The sequence below is a fragment of the Euprymna scolopes genome, chromosome 30 (genome assembly GCF_053919585.1).
Source record: "Euprymna scolopes isolate OS-2025 chromosome 30, ASM5391958v1, whole genome shotgun sequence".
NCBI lineage: Eukaryota > Metazoa > Mollusca > Cephalopoda > Sepiida > Sepiolidae > Euprymna > Euprymna scolopes.
Genome location: NC_136511.1, coordinates 32,171,874 through 32,194,283, shown reverse-complemented (window position 1 = coordinate 32,194,283; position 22,410 = coordinate 32,171,874). Strand labels below are relative to the sequence as shown.

Below are 22,410 nucleotides of genomic sequence, written 5' to 3'. Positions count from 1 at the left end.
TATGTTTTATTTATTAAACTGTTAGGTGAAAGTACAAAATATTTACAAAACACCCTCTACTCCCCATGGTAAGAACGGTTCTCTAAAAAATGTTATTTTCCGACAGAGCAAATCCACCCAGAAACTTATTACGATGCCGTCCTTTGGCAGCATGGGCATGATCTACATGCACTGGGTTCCAACTGGGCAAACAGTTAACAAGAAATACTAAGGTTTTAAAGGAGTTCAGGAAGAGATTCCATCGGAAGAGGTCAGCACTCTATAAATCAGGCCAGTGCCATTTTCACCAGGACAATGCACTAGTCTACAACTCCATCATCCTTGCCACAGACTGTTTGACAAGAATGGGCATCAACACAGTTCCTCACCCTCCCTATAGTCCAGAGTTTTGTCCATGTCCCTTTTGATTATTCCCTAAGCTCAAAAAACCTATAAGGTATAAAAGCATTCCAGCCGAAAAAGAATACTTGGAAAAGGAACAGTTACATGTGCATGCTATCATAAAAGTGTCCATACGAAAAAAATCTGGAAATTTATTAAAGATACCGCGTAATAGTTGTTTTTGTTAAAAGAAAGTCGCCACTTATCAAGGCACATAGACCGCTCAAGGATAAAGGTTAACGAGTGCACGATAGTCATGGAGACAACAATGCATTGGTAGAATTTGATTACTTAAGGGATATCTGAATAAGAACCTGTTTAGATTGGACTTGGAGGCGGCCATATTGTAGTCAGCTGAAAGACAGACCAACGGAATAGAGTTCCACAGGTTCTAGTGAAGAAGTTTTATTCATGCAGTTTGCGTTTAGATTAAGTCTCGTGCTCGAAATCGGATGAGAGATACTCAGAGATATTTTGATGGTTGTTGACCGTTAAAGTATTGTCATAGAAGAGAGAGACTTTGATCGTTGTTGGCCTTTGAAGTGTTGCCATAGGTCATAGTTTCAGCTGTGTATATGTCGAAGAATGAACTTAGAATATGATTTGGGAGACCATTGATGAGGATATGGAAGAGAGTTGATAATTTAATCCTCGGAATTCTGCTTCTCGACGAATGGTTGAGAAGACATTTCCAGATATTTCATAGCTGGAAATCCTGTCAGGTAGACCTTTATGCCAAACCCTATCAAATGCCTTTGCTATGTTAAGAGCTATTGCTCATGGAAGAAAACCCCGGCGATAGAATCGCTGATCTTATGTATAATTACAGTCAGCACATCCCTTATAGATCTTTCAGGACGGAAACCATATTATTTGTCAAAGCGTATGTTGTTGCTATGGAGCTGGCTGATAATTTCTCTATTTAACACGGAATGAAGCAACTTAGTCATGACACAGAGAAGACTAAATGGTCTGCGCTGAGCTGTAGAAGACCGATCTCTTGTATTTTTATATAATGAGCAAACTACTGATGTTTCCCAAGGTATTGGTAAGCATTTCTCCGTTAGACATCGATTGAACAGCTTTGCAAAAATATGTGCTAGTTATAGTTGTAGTTTTTTTAATATTATGACTGGAATATTTTCAGAACCAGTTGCTTTGTTGACATCAAAGTGTTCTTGGTGATTTTGGCAACATCGCGAACAAATATCTGAATGTTGTTCATATTATTTAGGTCCTGGTAGTAAATTCGGGAAGTAGGTAGGCGTTATCGCCTAGGGTTGAGTTTAATGCAAAGTGTTTGGCAAATAGTTTGGCTTTATAAGATTCTGGCAAAATAATCTCAGGCCTTTTGTTGATGGTAGGGATAAAGAACTCCCATCTGTCATGAAAGAAATTAAAAGTCGATTTTTTGTTAGAAACGGATTTAAAGTATTTTATTTAATTGTAATGTGAAATAAAACACATATGTCATCGGCGTATCAAACATAATCTTATGTTTTTCCTTCTTTTCATAGGTTTAATTTAACAATATCTAATCAGTTGCTTAAATGGAATCCCTGCACTGGATTTGCTGCACGTGGTACTAATGGTGTCGCCGTGAGTAAACTTTCTTTGTAATTAAAGAAAACAGGAACACACACAGTGCGGTAAAACTAAGAGTAATAATAATTTCAATCAGGAGTTCGAAATTCAAATTCTTACCTCATGCAAGACGATACTTTTTTTTATTATTATAATTCGGTTTCAAAAGTAAACGTTTAATAAGGTCCTAGCTTCAAATTTAATTCTAAGAAGTTCAACTTGAAATTTAAAAGATTCAAAGTGCAAAGTTCAATAGTTTTTATGTAATTTATTTTCAAATTCTAAAAAATGAAATAATTTCAATGAATACATCATGTATTATTAAACGAGTAGATTGCCAGATTTAATAGCAACACAGCAAACAATTTGTTCGAAAGATTAAAATAAATGTAATATTAAAATTGAACAGAACTATATATCCTTCTTAGCGCAGTCTTCATGACAGCACGTTGGTTTGTTTTATGAGTGTAGCTCTTCAATCTTACTCTCGAGATACAAAAATAATCATTAAATTCTCAATTATTATTATTATTATTATTATTATTATTATTATTATAGAAGAGCTTTTTTTTACATAGGCATCACCACATTATCAAGGCCCAGAGGCCACTCAAGGATAAGGGTTAAAGAGTGTACAGTAGAAATTGGACAATATAGTAATCATTAGTAATGAAAATTTGGTAAATTTGATAACTTATATGGAACGGCTCATCAAGAATTTATTTACGTTAGACTTGAACACAACCATATTGAAGTCAGCCGGAAAGCAGGAAACCGGAAGACAATTCCACAGGCGTGCAGTTCTAAGAAAGAAGCTTTGTTCATGGAATCTACGTTTAGGTTTAGGCACAGATAAAGAGTGGGGGGAATTATTGATAGTGTTTACAGCTAGACGAGTGTTTCTTCTGAAAGTTTGGCGAGGAGGGACCATAGATTGAAGCTCAGTCGAACACTTTGCATGAAAATAACGATACATCAGAGACAAACTCGCAACATCTCTTCTGTGAGATAGAGGTTGCAAGGAAGAGAAAAGGACATCTCCTACGAGGCTACGAAGTCTATTTTGAACTCTATCAAGGCAGGACAAGTCCTTTCTAGCAGCTCCTGCCCAGATGTGGCAATGGGAACGATACCGAAAAACCTTGAAAAAAGAGTGGGAGAAAAGCAGAGGGCGTGGCGAAAAATGATAAATAATTTTACGGGAATAGATGTTCAAATCGGTGACGAGTGGGAAATCCAAACACGGTAAAATCCAAATTGTTAGTAAAAGTAACGAATTTAACGGCGAAAAAAAAAAACCCACAGAAATCTCGTTAATGAAAAATGTTCCGAAGTAATCTAATAGGCAGAATTTTTTGTAATTAATCAATAGCGGGAAAAGTGAAAAGTATTTTTATAAAAAGGATGCGAAATTGTCGCGAGATTGACAAAATGCACGTGCATGTGTACATAAAAGCACATAAGCAGACACATATCACATATACAAAAAGTAAATGCATAGGTACACATATACACACATATACATGCATGCACACGTGAACATACATTCTAACAAAGTCTAAAGGTGCTAAGCCAACCAAACTCGAACGAGAGAAGAACTTTAAAAATATATAAAGTGCTGAGAACGTGCGTAAAATAGATCTATAATTTTATGGAATTTTGTATGTAAGGAGTTAATGTTAAAGCTAGGTAATTTCAAATTAATCATATTTAAATTCGGTCTTATGTTTGAAATTGGAGATAAGTTCATTTTTAGAGATTATTATATTGCTACTTTGAGGGAAGTAATTATTGTTATAGCTTAGGATATGTAGAGGTGACATGACTTAGAGGCTTAGGGAGGTGTAAGACATTTTTCTTTTTTTCAGGATAGTTCATTTAATTGAGAAAGGAGTTTTATTAGACTTCATTTTTTTAAATTAAAATGGTTAGAGAAGCTCTTTGGTTGCTATTAGAATAAAAAGAAGATGTGTGGTTTAATATTTTTATCTTTATTTAAGTTAAAGTAGAGTGTGTCTTACTATGTGCTTGTAGTGCTGTTATTAATTTATGGTTTTCTACTTGGATTTGTTGTGGGGAGATGGTTCAAATTTTGTTCATTGTGTTGAACATTGGTCAGATCACTAAGTGCTGGGATATTGTTTGGAAAGGGATTATGAGTGTTATTATTGTTAGGATGATTGTGAGATGAATTATTATTATTATTATTATTATTATTATTATTACTACTACTACTACTACTACTACTAGTAGTAGTAATAGGATTTTTGATAGGCGGACTGATTAACTCGTTTATTGGATCAGTGATTCTCTCGGATGATTTATAAGGGGGGAAGAACTTAACGATAGAATATTTATGTCTATTGTAAGGGAGTTACGGAGGAGTTCTGTGATCGTGCATAAATATATAACCTATATATATATATATATATATATATATATATATATATATATATATATATATATATATATATATATAGTAAAACTGGTAATTAGTAAAGACCTGAAGAGAGTTGTCAATACTATTGCAGGGAAAATATGTGATTTATTGTTTTATTACCATTTTATATGTTTGGTTACATATGTTTCGGATGTCGGACCATGTTTACGATCCAACAGCCTCGTCAGACCTTACAGAAATGGTTATTAGTATTTGGAAGAAGTGTGTTAGAGGAAATATGAGAAAAAAAGAAAAGAAAAGGGGAGGTAAGAGATAATAAGGTAAGGGAGACGGGTATCGACAGTATTTAAGTTTTGAAGGTTAAAATACATTAGATTGTAGTGTGTGTGGGGAGGTAGCAGATTCAGGTAGGCGTGGGTGGAGATATATGGATATAGGGAAGGGGAGGGGGAGACATGATTGTAAAAAAACGGGGGTTAAGGAGAGGAGAGGGAGAGAATTTCAATGTTTAGGTTTTAAAAATGTTGACTGCTTTTCGGTTGTTTAGCCAGGTATATGAAATAGATGAGAGAGAGGGCGAGAGGGAAAGAGAGAGAAAGGGTTTGTGTGTCATATTTGTTTGGCAAGTAAATAGTCGACTCGTTCATTTCAGTTGACAATGAGTTGTTTTAGGTAGTTAAGGGTTAATATATACGCCAACGCACCCGCAAATACGCATACATACAGACACATGCATATGTAAATTTCTACACATCCACATACAGACATATACGCACATACACACATATATAAGCAATGCATATGCAGACATACATGCATCTATATGCAGATATACACACGCATACACACAACTCCTATACACATATACGTACTCATATACATATACATACATATATATACACACAGGGCCTTTGAGCGTGTAGTGTTGTAGCTTAGTGAATGTGTAGAGTGCTTAGCTGCTTGGCTTTCAGGTGCTTTGCTCCTCTTGCTTCCAGCTGTAACCGCCACCTATACTCGCAAGAGTGAAGGGGAGGCAGTTTAGTAAGCCCTGCCCACTGGTGGTTAGAGCGTCTCACTGGTCAAGACTCGCATGCCACCTCCTCGTGGTACATCACGGTTTAACTGGGTACCTTGCGGCCCCAGGCTAAGTGTATGTGGGATCTCGGAGTAGTCTGGAGCCCCAGAGGTGTTGAGTGCATGGCCCTCCGGCGTGAGGACACGCCCTGGCTTACACCAATCCAGACCCCAGCTATGTGGTCAAATAGCAAAATGTCATCTCGGCAGCAGGAGTTGGCAGTCATGGTATGAGCGCAGCTGATATATTTTTCAACCACCGGTCTCCCATGGCGGATCACTGAGCGGATGAATCAAGAACGATCAACGGTCAGGGATCAACACCCAGTTAGCGGGTACTGCGGGGCAACCTACCACTGCTCCAGCTGTCGCACTCCTGTGCTCCGCTGGGGTCCGCAATGTTGGGTCCAGAGGTGGATGTTCTGTTCTGGGCATGCACTCATCCACTACTTCCCTGCCCCGGCGCTTGACGTTTCAGGCAACTACTATGGATATGTCAAGAATAAATTCTCAGCGACTGGCAATTCGGGAGCCCCCTGCAGTCGGGGGTGCTGTCGTTGCTCGGCAGGGCCCGCGTTCTAGGCAGGCGCGCCCCGGTCGACATCCTGCTACTGCCTCCCCACTACACCTGGCCTGCTGGAATGTCCGCTCCCTTGGGGTGACTTCCTCTCTTGACAGTTTTCATCCTCGGAAGTCTGCTGTTATCGACCTGGAATTACTCCGGTTGGGGGTGGATGTCTCAGCACTAGGCGAGACATGGCTCACTGGAAATGGCTCCATACGTGAAGCTAACTTCACATTTTACTGGACTGGCTACCCTGACTTGGAGAGACCAAAACATGGAGTGGGTTTTGCCATCTGCAACAAGCTGCTCAGCTTTGTCGAAACTCCCGTCGCCATCTCTCCCAGATTAATGTCACTACAGCTACACACCACCTCTGGTCCAGTGTCCCTATTGTCTGCCTACGCCCCAACCCTCACCTCGCCGGATGACCAGAAAGATGCTTTCTATCTCCAGCTGAGTGAGACCCTCTCCAAAAACGACCGCGGTCACCGCATAATCATCCTGGGTGATCTCAACGCTCGAGTAGGCAGTAACACCAATGCCTGGCCTGATGTCCTGGGTCCTCACGGAGTGGGCTCTATGAATGAAAATGGACAGCGTCTTCTGGAACTCTGTGCTACACACAGGCTGTGCATCCCATCAACCTTCTTTAAGGGCTCACCGTGGTCGAAGATGACATGGCAACACCCACGCTCTAAGCGCTGGCACCAGCTGGACCATGTGATCACTCAAAAGAAGCACCTCCAGGATATCATCCACTGCAGGACAATGCACTCTGCGGACTGTGACACAGACCACTCACTTGTGCGCTGTAAGCTTAAACTAAAGCCAAAGAAAATCCACCTGTCTTGCTCAAAACCACTTTCAACGCTCAATGTTCTTGCTACTAAGTCCAAGGAGAAATGCCAACATTTTCAAGCTTCAATACAATCCACCTTTGGCCAGTCTGCACCCCCTCAGGATGCTGCCTCTGCCTGGCTGCGGATTCGTGACACTGTTGGAGTTTGCGCACTCTCCAGTTTTGGTAGACGTACAGTAAAGCAGCCGGACTGGTTCAGACACCACGCGGACACACTCCATCAAGCACTAGCAGAAAAGCGAGCGGCAAGACTGGCTGTGAGGCAGGACCCCTCTCCTCAAGCTACTAGCCTCTGGAAGCAGAGCCGCTCAAAAGTGCAGCGCCTAACTCGAGAGGCTAAACACAACTATTGGAGTGACATCTCCAAGCGTGCTGAAGACTGCTCTGCCACCGGCAACACCGGTGGCATGTACCAAGCTCTGAAAGAGGCTCTAGGTCCTCCTGTGAAGAAATCATCTCCTTTGCGATCTCTGACCGGAGAACTACTCACCAATCCTGATGATCAGCTTGACCGTTGGGTGGAGCACTACAGCTCACTGTATGCTCAACCTGTAGCAGCTAGTGAGGCTGCTATAATAGCTGCTGTTCCCCAACTACCAGTCCTCCATGAGCTAGATTACGACATCACCATCGATGAAGTACACAAGACCATCAAGCTACTGAGGAACAACAAAGCCCCCGGCGTGGATGGGCTACCTTCAGAAATCTTCAGATGCGGTGGTGACTCACTAACTGAGGAACTCCATCATCTCTTCTCAATCTGCTGGAATGAAGGTACTATTCCCGATGAACTTCGTAACGCCAACATAGTTACCCTGTATAAGAACAAAGGGTTTCGCTGCGACTGCAACAACTACCGTGGCATATCTCTACTTTCCCAGCCTGGAAAGATCTATGCCCGCTTAGTCCTGCCACGTCTCCAGATTATTGCCAACAGAATTCTTCCTGAGAGTCAATGTGGCTTTCGACCTGGCCGCTCTACCACTGACATGATCTTTTCTGTTCGTCAGATCCAGGAGAAATGCATTGAGCAAGGCCGTCCTCTCTATGCAGTTTTCGTTGACTTGACGAAGGCCTTTGATTATGTTAGCAGATCAGGGCTATTTCTAGTCCTCCGTCTACTGGGCTGCCCTCCCAAACTCCTGAAAACCATACAAGAATTTCACGATCAGATGAAGGCTACAGTACAGTTTGAGGGCTCTCGTTCTAAAGAGTTCCCCATCTCTTGTGGTGTCAAGCAAGGCTGCGTGTTAGCTCCTACTCTGTTCGGAATATATTTCTCAGCTGTTCTGCGCCGAGCCTTCCCAAACCCAACTGGAGTGCTCCTTCACACTCGCAGTACTGGAGGCCTATTCAACCTGGCCAGGCTACGCTCAAAAACTATGGTTAACCGCGTACAGATTCGTGAACTCCTGTACGCTGATGATGCTGCCTTCATCGCCAACTCGGAGGTTGAGCTTCAGGCAATGTGCTCCTCCTTTGCTTCTGCCTGCGAGGAGTTTGGTCTCAAAATCAGCCTAGGCAAGACGGTGGTCTTTGCCCAGCCTGCTGGGCTTTCACCCATAATAACCGTAAACAATCATGTACTGTCAAACGTCACCAAGTTCACTTACTTGGGTTCTACAGTTGATAACACCAACAGTCTTGATTGTGAACTGGACTCCCGCATTGGAAAGGCATCAACAACTTTCGGCAGGCTTAGTGAGAGAGTCTGGAAGAACAAGTCCCTCTCGCTACACCTAAAGATCAAGGTTTACGAGGCCTGCATCCTCAGCACTCTCCTGTATGGCAGTGAGACTTGGTGCACCTACCGCCGACACGAACACCGTCTGAACGCCTTCCACTTCCGATGCCTGCGCACAATTCTTGGATTCACATGGAAGGATCATGTACCAAACACAGCTATCCTCTCCACGACCAAGAGTACTGACATGTACACAGTGCTGCGCATCCGTCGCTTACGTTGGGCTGGCCACACCTGCCGCATGGACGACAGCCGGCTACCAAAAGCACTTCTCTTTGGAGAGATAGCTGATGCCCCTCGCTGTGCTGGCAGGCCACGCCTCCGCTACAAGGATGTCCTGAAACGTGACCTCCAGGTCTTCGGCATCCCTCACAACACTTGGGAAACCTCTGCCGGCAACCGAGCAAAGTGGCAAGCTGCTATAAGATCTGGTGTCAAAAGATCCTGCCAGCAATACACAGACTTCCTGAACTGTAGAAGACTGAAGCGCCTTGCCAATCGTCGTCCTCGACGTTAAGGGCCTTTCTTCTCTATATACACACCCATACCTACATACATACATATACGTAGAGATATAGATCTGCAGTAAGAAGTAGATGTACACATACACACACACACATGTACCCATATACACATATATACAATTATATAAATATACATATTCATAAAAATGTAAATATACAGACATATATAGACATATATATATACATAGACATGTGTATATTTATACTAAGTAAATACAGTAAAGTTTAAATAAATAAATAATAAGTAAATAAACGGGTGTAGTTAATAATGCGAGGTAAGGTAGACGCATTGTTAGATATGTTTAGTGTACATGTTGCACGTTTAATATTTAGGGGTGTGTATTGATTTGCTTTGCTTATTGGATAGGAATTAAGTTATAGTTTTTTTGTTTTTTTTTACAAAGGCATCACCACATTATCAAGGCCCAGAGGCCACTCAAGGATAAGGGTTAAAGAGTGTACAGTAGAAATTGGTCAATATAGTAATCATTAGTAATGAAAATTTGGTAAATTTAATAACTTATATGGAACGGCTCATCAAGAACTTATTTACTTTAGACTTGAACACAACCATATTGTAGTCAGCCGGAAAGCAGGAAAACGGAAGACAATTCCACAGGCGTGCAGTTCTAAGAAAGAAGCTTTGTTCATGGAATCTACGTTTAGGTTTAGGCACAGATAAAGAGTGGGGGAAATTATTGATAGTGTTTACAGCTAGACGAGTGTTTCTTGTGAAAGTTTGGCGAGGGGGGACCATAGATTGAAGCTCAGTTGAACACTTTCCATGAAAATAACGATACATCAGAGACAAACTCGCAACATCTCTTCTGTGAGATAGAGGTTGCAAGGAGGAGAAAAGGACATCTCCTACGAGGCTACGAAGTCTATTTTGAACTCTATCAAGGCAGGACAAGTCCTTTCTAGCAGCTCCTGCCCAGATGTGGCAACAGTATTCCATCCTTGGACGTACCTGGCTCTTATATAGGTAGAGAATAGCATCAGCAGTGAGATATCTACTGGATCGATAGAAAGATCCCACCATTTTTCCAGCGGCCTTGGCAACAGATTTGATGTACGTGTTCCATTTAAGATCAGGAGTAATGGTCAAGCCCAGAAGCTTGTCAAAACTTGAGGCCTCCTGAAGACGAGAGCCATTCATTTCAATTGAAGACAAATGTGAATTAGAATGTTGATGATGTAAAGAGAGAAGCTTGGTTTTAGATGCATTAAAAGTAACCAGCCACTCCTTTCCCCATTGTACTACGTGCTCAAGATCAGAGGAGAGAGAATTGGAGAGAACTTGGTCGTTTACTGTCTTAGATGTGGTACCATAAATGGTAGTGTCGTCAGCATAAATGTCTACAAATGATGTAAGGATATGATTTGGAAGATCATTAATGTGGATCAGGAAAAGAGTTGGGCCCAGGATGGATCCCTGAGGGACACCGGCATTAATACTGTGAGCTTCTGATTTTTGCCCCTCAACTACTACTCTTATGAACCTATCAGAAAGAAATGATTTAATAATTGAGAAGACTTTTCCAGCTATACCATAGCTAGCGATCTTATGAAGTAAACCTTTATGCCATACCCTATCAAAGGCTTTAGATATGTCAAGAGCAATTGCCCTAGAAAGATTGCCACCGTCGAGAGATTTGCTAATCCTATGCGATATAACTGTAAGGACATCTGCTGTAGATCTAGCAGAACGGAAACCATATTGAGTGTCACTAAGAAGGTTATTTTTGTTGAGATGTTTGATTACTTCTGTATTTAACACAGATTCTAGCAACTTACTCATGACGCACAGGAGACTTATTGGCCTGTACTGAGAGGGGGATGAGCGATCACCTGAATTCTTAAATACAGGGCATACTGATGAGATTTTCCAGGGAGATGGGAAACTATTCTCCTTAAGACAACGTTTAAACAGTTTTGTAAGTATGGGAGCTAATTCAGGTTGAAGTTTTTTGAGTACTATAATTGGAATACCATCAGGGCCAGTTGCTTTACTCGAATCAAGGTTTTTGATTAGCTTCGCAACTTCACGTACAGATATACGTATATCACATAGCGTGTTTTCTGATACAGGAGGAAATATTGGGGTTGGCGGTCTTGGTCGCAAAGGGTAGAATTAGCTGCAAAGTTCTTGACAAAGAGTTTGGCTTTGTCTGATGCTGACGAGATTACCTCAGGTCCATTGATAATAGTTGGGATGGAGCACACGCTTCTGTTCAGGATTCTGTTTGCTATTTGCCAAAACTGGTGGGAACCAAGCCGCTGCTCAGCTACTTTGGACTTAACAGGTTGAGCATACAACACTCTTGCGTTCCTTATTACTTTCTTACAATGGTTGCTGGCAGTCCTGAAAACGGCTTTAGTTTCCATACATTTATTACGTTTGAAGCAGTGGAAAAAGTGATTTCTGTGCGCAATGGCAGCAGCACATTCTGGAGAGAACCATGGCTGGCTGTTAGGTTTTTGCTGAAACTTTTTAGAGGGTATGAAATGGTCAATACCTACAATTAACCATTCAGTTAGGTCTAATACTATAGAGGACACATCCTTTTTAAACATGGAATGCAGAGGTAGATCAGATATAAATGTACGGAAGCTATCCCAGTCAGCCTTAGTGTATCGATATACTGTACGATGAAGAGGTACATCTGGGGACTTATTACATTTCATTTTTATCTTAATTGATACAACAGAGTGGTCGGAAGATCCAAGAGGCGACAGAACAGAAACTGAACATAGTTCAGGGCAAGTTGTGAGAAAAAGGTCTAGTAGGCTCGCATACTGGCCGTCATTATCGGGCACACGGGTAGGTTCCTGAACAATCTGAGTGAGGTCATAGGCAATGGAGAAATCATGACAGAACCTCCCCTCATCATCGGTCTTGTTTGAGTGGGTCAACCATTCGACGTTGTGAACATTGAAGTCTCCACATACGTGAATGTTAGCTGAAGGATAAGTAGAAAGGACTTGGTCAATTTTCTCAGATATGCTTTGAAAGATAGTAACTCCGCTGTTGTGGGGGCGATAGAGAGTAAATATAAATGCAGTAGTGTGAGCTAAAGCAACCCGGAAGCACATATAGGGTAAGTTAGGATCTTCCCTGGAGATGTCCCTCCCACATGGAAAGCTATCTTTAATATAGGCACATATTCCATGCCCATGGCGATCTTGGGGGTCAGATTGAGAAGTTAAGTTAGAGTATCCTGAAATTGCAAACTCATCTAGGGAAATAGCCTTTCCAATGCCAGTTTCACTTAAAAATAAAAGGTCTGGTTTAGTCTCCTGTAATTGGGTTTCAACCTCTGGAAGGTTAGAATGAAGACCCCTGATGTTGGAGAAGGAGACATGGTAGTAGGGGTCTACGTTGGAAGTTGGAGAACCGGGTTTAATCGTGTATTTTTTCTTGAAACTTGTCATGATGAAATTTTGGAATTTGTGGACTAGGTCGACAGATTTACTTAGAGCAGGACATAGTGTCTAGAAAAAAAATGTTACTTCAAAAAAGGGATATAAAGGTTTAAAGGTTAAAGATTATGAGAGCGGTGGTTAAGTTATAATGAGTCAGGGGTTCTTGTAGTTCCGTTAAGTTCATATATATATATATATATATATATATATATATATATATATATATATATATATATATATATATATGGGGCTGGCTCCTAACATGGTGCTTTGGGCATTGGTTATTTATTTTCAGTGTCAAATGTATTGTGGATATAGGCATATATATACATACAAACACATACATGCATATAAACTCAGATATAACTATACCTGTATACATACGTTCACCCATGCATACACATAGATATACATATATATATATATACAGACACTAACACATAGATGCACGCATACACATACATGTGCACATAGATATAGATATATAAATATATATCCATGTATATACACACGACCCATGAGTACATACATCCATACAGACGCACATAGAAACATATACATAAACACATATAAGGATATATACATAGACCCAGTCATGCCCGCACATACACATACATACACATATAAAGATACATGTACATGGACCCAATCATGCCCGCACATACACATACATATACATATGAAGATACATCGCATTATTAACTACACCCGTTTATTTATTTATTTATCCTAACTTTATTTACTTCATATGAGTATATATATATATGTCTCTCTCTCTCTCTCTCTCTCTCTCTATATATATATATATATATATATATATGTATGTATATTTCTATTTTTTATGAATAGGTATATTTATATAATTGTATATATGTGTATGTGGGTTGATGTGTGTGTGTATGTATGTATATATGTCAGGTCATGTCATATGCTACTGGTACCATGTAACTCATGGTCGGGTCACCGGCGACTAAACTGGTTTCCTCAACAGATTGTTTGGTGAGGAGGGTGGCTAGTCTCCCTGAAGGATTAAAAACAAGACCTTCCAAAGGGCGAATGAACCCTTTTTCCGGGTCAACGGACAACTAGCACCGTGTGTGCTTGTGTGTATGTATGTGTGTGTTGGGGTGCAGAGGGCACTCGTAAGCCGTGGTGAAGGCAACCTTTCTAGGAGGAGCTAATCTCTGATTTAAAAAAACAGAAAGCGGGAGACCAGCGCCCGCTTTAAGCTGGTCTGCAGTTTAACTTGTTGCTGACTATCTTGCTCTTGCTTGTTGCTGGATCTCAACATTTGGAACCGAGAGAGAGACATAGATGTTGTACAAAGCTAAGACTCTGTAACATCATCTGTGTACAGATACTCCCTCGGGCATTTGTTTATTAAAATGTTTCTGTGGCGATGGAAGTCATTTTTGGGCTCATGGACTTTAAGAGTCTGAGAGAGTCGAACTCGTCTGACAAGACATTGCAATCATCATCATGTATTTGTACATCTACTTTTTACTCCAGATCTATATCTCCACGTATATGTATATATGTAGGTATGTGTGTATATACATACATATATATATGTGTATATATATGTGTATATGAGTATGTATATGTGTATAGGAGTTATGTGTATGGGTGTATGTTTGCATATAGATGCATGTTATGTCTGCATATACATTGTTTATATATATATATATATATATAGATATAGATATATACGTATATATATATATATATATATATATATATATATATATGCGTATGTGTCTGTATGCGGGTGTGTAGAAATGTACATATGTATGTGTCTGTATGAATGCGTATTTGCGCGTGCGTTGGTGTATGTATTAACCCTTAACTACGTAAAAACAACTCATTGCCAATTGAAATGAACGAGTCGACTTTTTACACATATGACAGTTACACAACCCACCTCTCTCTCTCTCTCTCTCTCTCTCTCTCTCTCTCTCTCTCTATCTATCTATCTATCTATCTATCTATCTCTCTCATGTATTTCATATACCTGGCTAAACAACCGAAAAGCAGTCAAATTTTTTAAAACCTAAAAATTGAAATTCCTCCCACCTTTTTTTACAATCCTCTTTCCTCCTCCCTCTCCCTATATCCATATATCTCCCCCACGCCTATCTGAATCTGCTACCTCCCACACACACTACAATCTAATGTATTTTAACCTTTAAAACTCAAAATATTGTCGGACCCGTCTCCCTTCCCTTATTATTTCTTACCCGTCCTTTTTTTTTCTCCTATTTCCTCTAAAACACGTCTTCCAAATATTAACAACCATTTCTGTAAGGTCTGACGAGGCTGTTGGATCGTAAACATGGTCCGCCATCCGAAACATATGTAACCAAACAGATAAAACGGTAATAAAAAATAAAACACACACACACACACACACACACACACATATATATATATATATATGAACAAATGATTAATAAAATATGTTAAAAGACATCTTGAAAAAGAGTTAAAAACATATTTAATTTTAAAAAAGGAAGCACAAGATAAGTGGATAGTCCTTAATCCGCGGAGTTTCGAAGAAATACTCTCCTTCTCATCAGAGGGCAGGAATTAGCAAAATGCAGGATCGGATTTTGCATATAGAAGTATTTAATGAAACTACAAGTAAGTCACAGATCTTACTTGGTTAAAAAAAAGGGTGAGGTAAGGGGAACAAGAGGCAAAAGAAAAATGATAAAAAGATTTCACATGAATGGATAGTCCGATGAAGGGTAAAAATCCAAAAATGGTAAAATCCAAAACGGTCGAATTTAAAATTTCAATCCAATGGGTAAATTCCAAATGGTCGAAAATAATAAGGCAGAGTTCCTTGGAATATTATATTATAAGCTCTATTTCCTTTTCGGTTTTATTGAGATTTTACATCTGGCTGAGTTTATTTGTAAATATTAACTCTTTAATATTTATAATATATTTTAAGTTTACCATTTTGATTACCTTGGTAAACTTATTGTAATTTTATTTTATATATATATATATATATATATATATATATATATATATATATATATATATATATATATATATATATTTCATTGCCGGCTTCCAATCTCAGGACCGGCGGTAATCGTGACACCCTGCACTGATGATTTTTAAAAAATGAAACACTAGTGTCTGTAGGGATTAAAAAAAATCCATGAATAATTATGTGAGCCCCTTTAAGAACTTAGTTTTTATTATTGAGCACTCTGTATGAAGGTAAAAGTCGGTTACTTAAGTTTACATGCGCAGACCATGATGTCATAATAATTAGACACCTCACACTCTTGATATTTAAAAATAAATGTTTAAATTTCAACTATATTTCTCGCTGTTAACGATGGCCGTGTGGGTTTGTTCCTTGCTAATGGCTTCGTTTCCGGGTCCTAATCTTCGGAGCGGCGGTAATTGTGACACCCTACGCTGATGATTCCTGAAAGGATTAAACACTAGTGTCTATAGGTATTAAAAACATAATCGTATGAATAATTATATATATATATATATATATATATATAAAATAAATTAACTTTCTTGAAGTTATATATTTGGATTTTATCGTCACTGGATTATTTATTTTCCTCCAGACTATCCATTCACGTGTAATCACCTTTTTCTTCACCATATTCCCTCTGCTTCACTTTTTTGTTATCAAGTAAGATCTTTGACTTACTTGTTGTTTCATCAAATACTTTTGCATGCAAAATCCGATCCTACATTTTGCTAATTCCTACCCTCTGATGAGAAGGAAAGTATTTCTTCGAAACTCCGCGGATGAAGGACTATGCACTTATCAAGTGTTTCTTTTTCGGATTAAATATGTTTTAACTCATTTCAAAGTGTCTTTTAACATGTTTTATTAACTGTTTACTCGTATATATATATATATATATATATATATATATATATATATATATATATATATATATGTATGTATGTATATATATATATATATATATATATATATATACATATATATGTATAACTTTATAATGTTATTAAGTATGTTCATACATTTATATATTTGATTATGCATTAGTCACTCCTACATTAAACGATTATTCTGAATTTTGGTGCATGTCCACTCGGCGCAAGTTGTCCAAGTGTGGACTATATTCAATTTAATTTAGTGCTATGCAAAATGGATTAAAATGGGTACAAACGCTTTGTAAAAATCGATTTTTGTGAAGAACAAATATTAGACATTAATTCATAAATCTTCCTCCACGTTTCTGTTGAGTATGTTTAATGCTTTTAGGCATAAATTAAATAAAACTTCACATTTGAAAATTCAAAAATATCAAAGGTTTAAAATTTAAGAACGATTAAATGATCGATTCATTTTAAATTAGAGATTACAGATACTACCACGGTGAAGCTTTTGTTTGAATGGACTTAAGAACACAACGAGTGAAGTCAATTCGAGCTCAATAATATGTAAGAAAGAAACGAGAGCCTATCTATGGACAAACAGATTAGAGAATAGTTGCATCCTGCCGACATGAACATCTTCTATCCTGAAGCCCTGCGTCTGGCTCAGCAGCACACTGGTGCTATTGCCTGATTGGAGCTACAAAACCGACGTCAATATCGTCAAATGTGTGAAGGATTTCGCGATTTAACATCTGTCTTTCTTTTACTCCCCAAACTTTGGAGTTTTGATAATCTCGCGAAATATTATAATAATGCAATAGACTGCGTCAAAGATGAAAACTATTCTATAACTGTGCGCTTTAAAGACACGTAAAGAAACAGATTACTTCTAAATACCATCCACATCAGACAGTGAAAGTACTTTGACATATAGTGCCCGAAGACGAGATGGAAAAATATTTGATGTTATGAAAACTCGACTGCAAGAAAAGCGGAAGAAAATAGGGAACAAAGTTCACAGACGGTTTCAACAAGATCACGAGAGACACAACCATAGATAGCATTAGAATGTTCGAATGCAGAAGAGACTGAAGAGTCATGATCATCGATGTCTGCGGAATAAGGCCTGATGCATGAAGAAGTAGGAAAGTAGAAGAAGAAGAAGAAGAAGAAGAAGAAGAAGAAGAAGAAGAAGAAGAAGGAGGAGGAGGAGGAGGAGGAGGAGGAGGAGGAGGAGGAGGAAAGACTCAAAGTTTCTCTTTTCATAAAAATAAAAAAGGAAGATCCAAATGGATGAGTTTTACAAACATGGTTAACCTACGCGATCAAAAGTACATCACAAATACAAAAATGGGTTGCATTTATAAATATTAGTATCTTATGAGTATATAAGGAACTATCATGTCGGTTCTCAGCTTTAATAAACTTCACAATTCTCTCTACAACTCAACCACATATGATACAAATTAATTTCGCTCCGTGCCTGACTTTTCCGTTATGGTTAACATCTAATATATAAAAGGTTATATGGGTCTGTGTGTCTGTCTCCATATTTTCAAATTCCATCTCCTCAGAAACTAAAAGTTGTTTTATAAACCGTTCTTTTATGGAGCTTTGGTCGGTTAAAAAAATCTTTTGAAAACTCCAAAATGGGTCAAAATTGAAAAATAAACATCATTATACATTTTGTACATCCATGTTAATTTATTTTTAATCAGTTTATATGTGTTCCACGTTGGAACATTGGTAACGTCACCAGCTTTGAAAGCTACAGTTTTGCTTCCGGTTTCGATTTTAGCTGATGGCATCCAAATATTTTTTTTATTTTACTTTTGAAATAACGGCTCTATAATATATTATACGAAATCTGAACGATAAAAATGCCATATATAAGCGTATTTTACGACCTGGCAAAATCTGGAGCCCCCCCCCCCGCTATTGAATGTTTAAATGTCTTATTATGGTCCAATTATATACGGAGATGCGTTGATGATCATCTCATCAGAAGGGTGTGTTATTCTGAATTTTATTAACGATTCCATATATGGTATGTTTTCTAGCGAAACAAAACACTAATTGAATATAATTTATTAAGTTCATATTTTTCATCGCCTAATTTGTTTGTTGAACGCAAATTAAACGCTTTCCGGCTTTAAAATAAATATGTTTGAATTAAAATTTTAAATTTAATAACATGCAACCTTTGAAAAAAAAATTAGCTCCAAAGGTTTTTTTTTTTGTTTTGTTTTACATTTTATTTTATTTTATTCAGATTTTAAATAAACTTTGTGGGTGTAAAATTTGTTTGTTGTTTTTTTTTTATTTTGATATTGAGCTGTTTTAATTTTACATTGTATTTATTAATTTAAAGTTTAACTTAATTTAGTCTGAGTTGAGCTTTTCTGAATTTAAGAATTTTTTGGAGTAGAGTTTTTCAATTTTTAAGATATTTTAATTTTTTATATTTTTTATATTTTTATATTTTTTTAAGATATTTTACCTTTTTACATGTTTTTAAGATATTTTACTTTTTTATATTTTTATATTTTTACTTTTTTTTCAAGTAATGTTAAGATAATCTTATTTAATATGAATTAAAATTCCTTTTATTTAAAGTTTAATAATATTTGCTTAAATATTAAGTTTTATTTATTTAATTATGTTTTTCAATCGAAATATGAGATTCAATTTTAATCTAAATTTCTTGTTTGAACTGACATTTTAATATGAAGTGTAGTAGCCAAAATTCAAATTTCATTTTTTTATTTAATATTATAATTATATTTATACAACATTTAAGTTTATATTTATTAATTTGATTTTTTATTTAATACATATTTTATTTAAGTTTTGATTTATAAATTCGTTTTTTTATTTAAAGAATAAAAAATTAAAGTTTAACTTTATTCATTTGAATTACTGTTTTTATTCGAACTATGGCTAATTTAAATTTATATTTATTAATTTGATTTTGAATTTTATTTGAAGTTGAGGTGTTAATATATTTATTTGGAGTTTAATTTTGATTTAGTTTGAAATACTGCGTTTTAATTTTAAACTGAATTATTTTATATAGAGCATTTAAATTTGAAGGTCAGGTTAAGTAATAAAAAACTGAACGGAGTTGATTGAAAGACTTTTATTGTTAGGGCAAACTATATTGACATGAGGATACCAGAGATGAGAATAACATAAAAATTCTTTGGATTTTTATTTCTTCTAGGTAACAGTTAGGAGTATAAACCAAGGTGTTTCTATTCTGGGGTTCGCCAAGGACGCAACGTTTGGTATCTGGAATGGATTTTACGCTATTTCTTACACGAGAAGTATGAAGTAAGTAAAAGCTGCTTTATTGGGAAACGCATGTTGTGTTATAATAATAAGAAGAATAAGAATAATAATAAGAAGAATTATAATAATAGCAGTAATGATAATAATAATAATAACAATAATAATAATAAGAAGAAGAAGAAGAATAATAAGAATAATGATGATAATAATAATAATAATGATAATAATAATAATGATAATAAGAATAATAAGAATAAGAATAAGAAGAATGATGATAATAATAATAATAATAAGAAGAAGAAGAATGATAATAATAATAATAATAACAATAATGATGATAATAATAACAATAATAATAATAACAATAATAATAATAACAATAATAATAATAACAATAATAATAATAATTATAATAATAATAATAATAACAATAATAATAATTATAATAACAATAATAATAAGAATAATAATAATAATAATAATAATAATAATAATAATAATAATAATAATAATAATAACTAGCAGAACTTGTTGAAATTCCACGGTAGTTGATTTAAAAAAAACACATTATAAATAAATGGATGAAAAAAATAAACCAAATAACGACGAATTTAGAACAATTTTTAATAAATTTTTTAAACTTTTTACGCTAAAAAAAATGATTTTAAAGAATTTTATTTTTTTCAATGAAAATTCAAAACAAAACACATTGTTTTGTTTTATGTTTTTCTGAATATATTTATAGGTATTATAAATTAACAGATGTCAAATCACTTACACATTTTTTAATTAAAAAAAACTATAATAAAAAGACTTACAGTCTCCTCTAAACATGACTTTTTAATTAAAAATTAAATCGCGAATTTGAACCGTAAACAGACAGCTATGTTTTGTATTGAAAATGTTTTAAGAGGAAAAGGTTTTAATGATTTTAACTGATAAAGAGCGATTATAAAGGTATGTTATTCGTTTCTGATTAATGAATCTTCGCGATGAAAATGGTTCTTTTGTGACACTGCATGTGCGGACAAGTAAATTGACATTTAGATAGTAATATAATAATATAATAATCAGTGATTTTGTGCAGATTGACGATGTAAATAACTCCGAACAATTCAACAAGTAGCAAAATCCCACACTATCATGCAAACCGAAGATGCCACAAACTTTCTACTCTAATATACTCTTTCATCAGACTGCTTATCCTTTGAATTACCTTCCTGCTTTCTGTGTCGGTCGACTGTACCAATATTCAGAAATTTAAATGTAAGGTGAACAAGTGTTTTGCTGAACAACTCCCTACTTGGGATGCTTTCTATAAAATTGGCTCCTAATCATAGTAACGCAATACTTTCACTGGCCATATATCTTATTTGGATTTAAATCCAAGTGAAATAGTGTTGTGTTTCAATAACGCGGTTAACGCGGTACGAGTTGAACTCAACTTGCTTGTGTCAAGTTGACTGCATAGGGTGTAAAAAAAATTTACCTGCGATTTACTTGTGTTTAGAATCAATCAATGTTCATCATTTATTATTAATAACAACAATGAGAAAATTAAGTTGTAAGCAAATTAAGACAAACAAAATTAAAAGAATCGGTTTTAGAATCAGAAAACAGCCACAATTTTTATCGATTAAGATTCAGATACAAAAAAAAATGTTCCAAATTTTACAATTGCTAATTCCGATTAATCGTCCCAACACTAATTTTTATATTTATTAATTATATGAGGTATTATATTCTATTTTATTTTGTAGAGATTCATCGCGGATCGTTTTGAAATGCAATGCGAACACAGAAGCAAAAATATCTGGCTTTAGTTTTGATCCACAGACAAACACGATGGTAAGTCACGCAATGTTTAATGACGAATCACACGTACGAAAGAAAGAAATTACTCGAAGATAAGGTTAATGATGTTACCAGTTGGATGATAAATAACACTATGAGAGGATTTAAAACCATGTGTGGAAAAAGCAGGATTTGATTAGTTAAGAGGAAAGATAGACAAGTGTTTTAACACTGGACTTAAAGACGACCAACAGGAAAGTTATAACGTGGCCATTACACTCGAACCGTGTTCGTTACAGATCGGACCTCTCTTGGAATTCACACCGTCTGGTACCTTCGCAAAGAAACAAACAAACAAAAATAAATCTGAATTTGCGTTTGTTTTTCTGTTTTAGCAAAAAGGCATTTATTACGGTTACTTTCTCAATAATGTTTGCTTCTTTCATTTAGTCTACCATGAAATTAACAAAGCCCGGCTGTCTTAACACCAGCTTAAATGTCTCTCACCGCCACCATGGGCCACACGTCTATTTCGCCCGTTACGCACTTTTCTTCTCCGGCCAACCACATGCCGGCCACAGCCAGTTATTTCTCGTCTTCGACTTTACACGTTCATTTTTCCCAGCGCGCACTTTGCTTCTCTCCTCGACCACATGCTGTCCTTTTTTTTCTTTTCTTGTGACGCGAGCCCGTGCATACTTCCTAATTTGCATATGTGCTTTAACGGCTGCTGCTGCTAATATCTTCGCAAGCCAACTGCTCTTGCTGATATTTTCACACGCGCTGTGTTTAAGGCTGTATCGTGCTATTGCGTTCCAAACATGGGATTTTTTTTTTTCATAATTACGTTTAAAGAAATTATGTTTGAGATTAGGAACT

General features: G+C 36.7%; 1 protein-coding gene across 1 annotated transcript in view; it reads left to right on the top strand.

The window, feature by feature from the left end:
- Positions 1-22,410, top strand: part of LOC145254599 (uncharacterized) — a 49,560-nt gene that overhangs the window by 7,015 nt on the left and 20,135 nt on the right. The window contains exons 2-4 of the mRNA XM_080113207.1: positions 1,899-1,980; positions 19,670-19,779; positions 21,498-21,585. Of these exons, the coding sequence (XP_079969333.1) occupies positions 1,899-1,980; positions 19,670-19,779; positions 21,498-21,585 (280 nt within the window). The remainder of the gene's footprint in view (positions 1-1,898; positions 1,981-19,669; positions 19,780-21,497; positions 21,586-22,410) is intronic.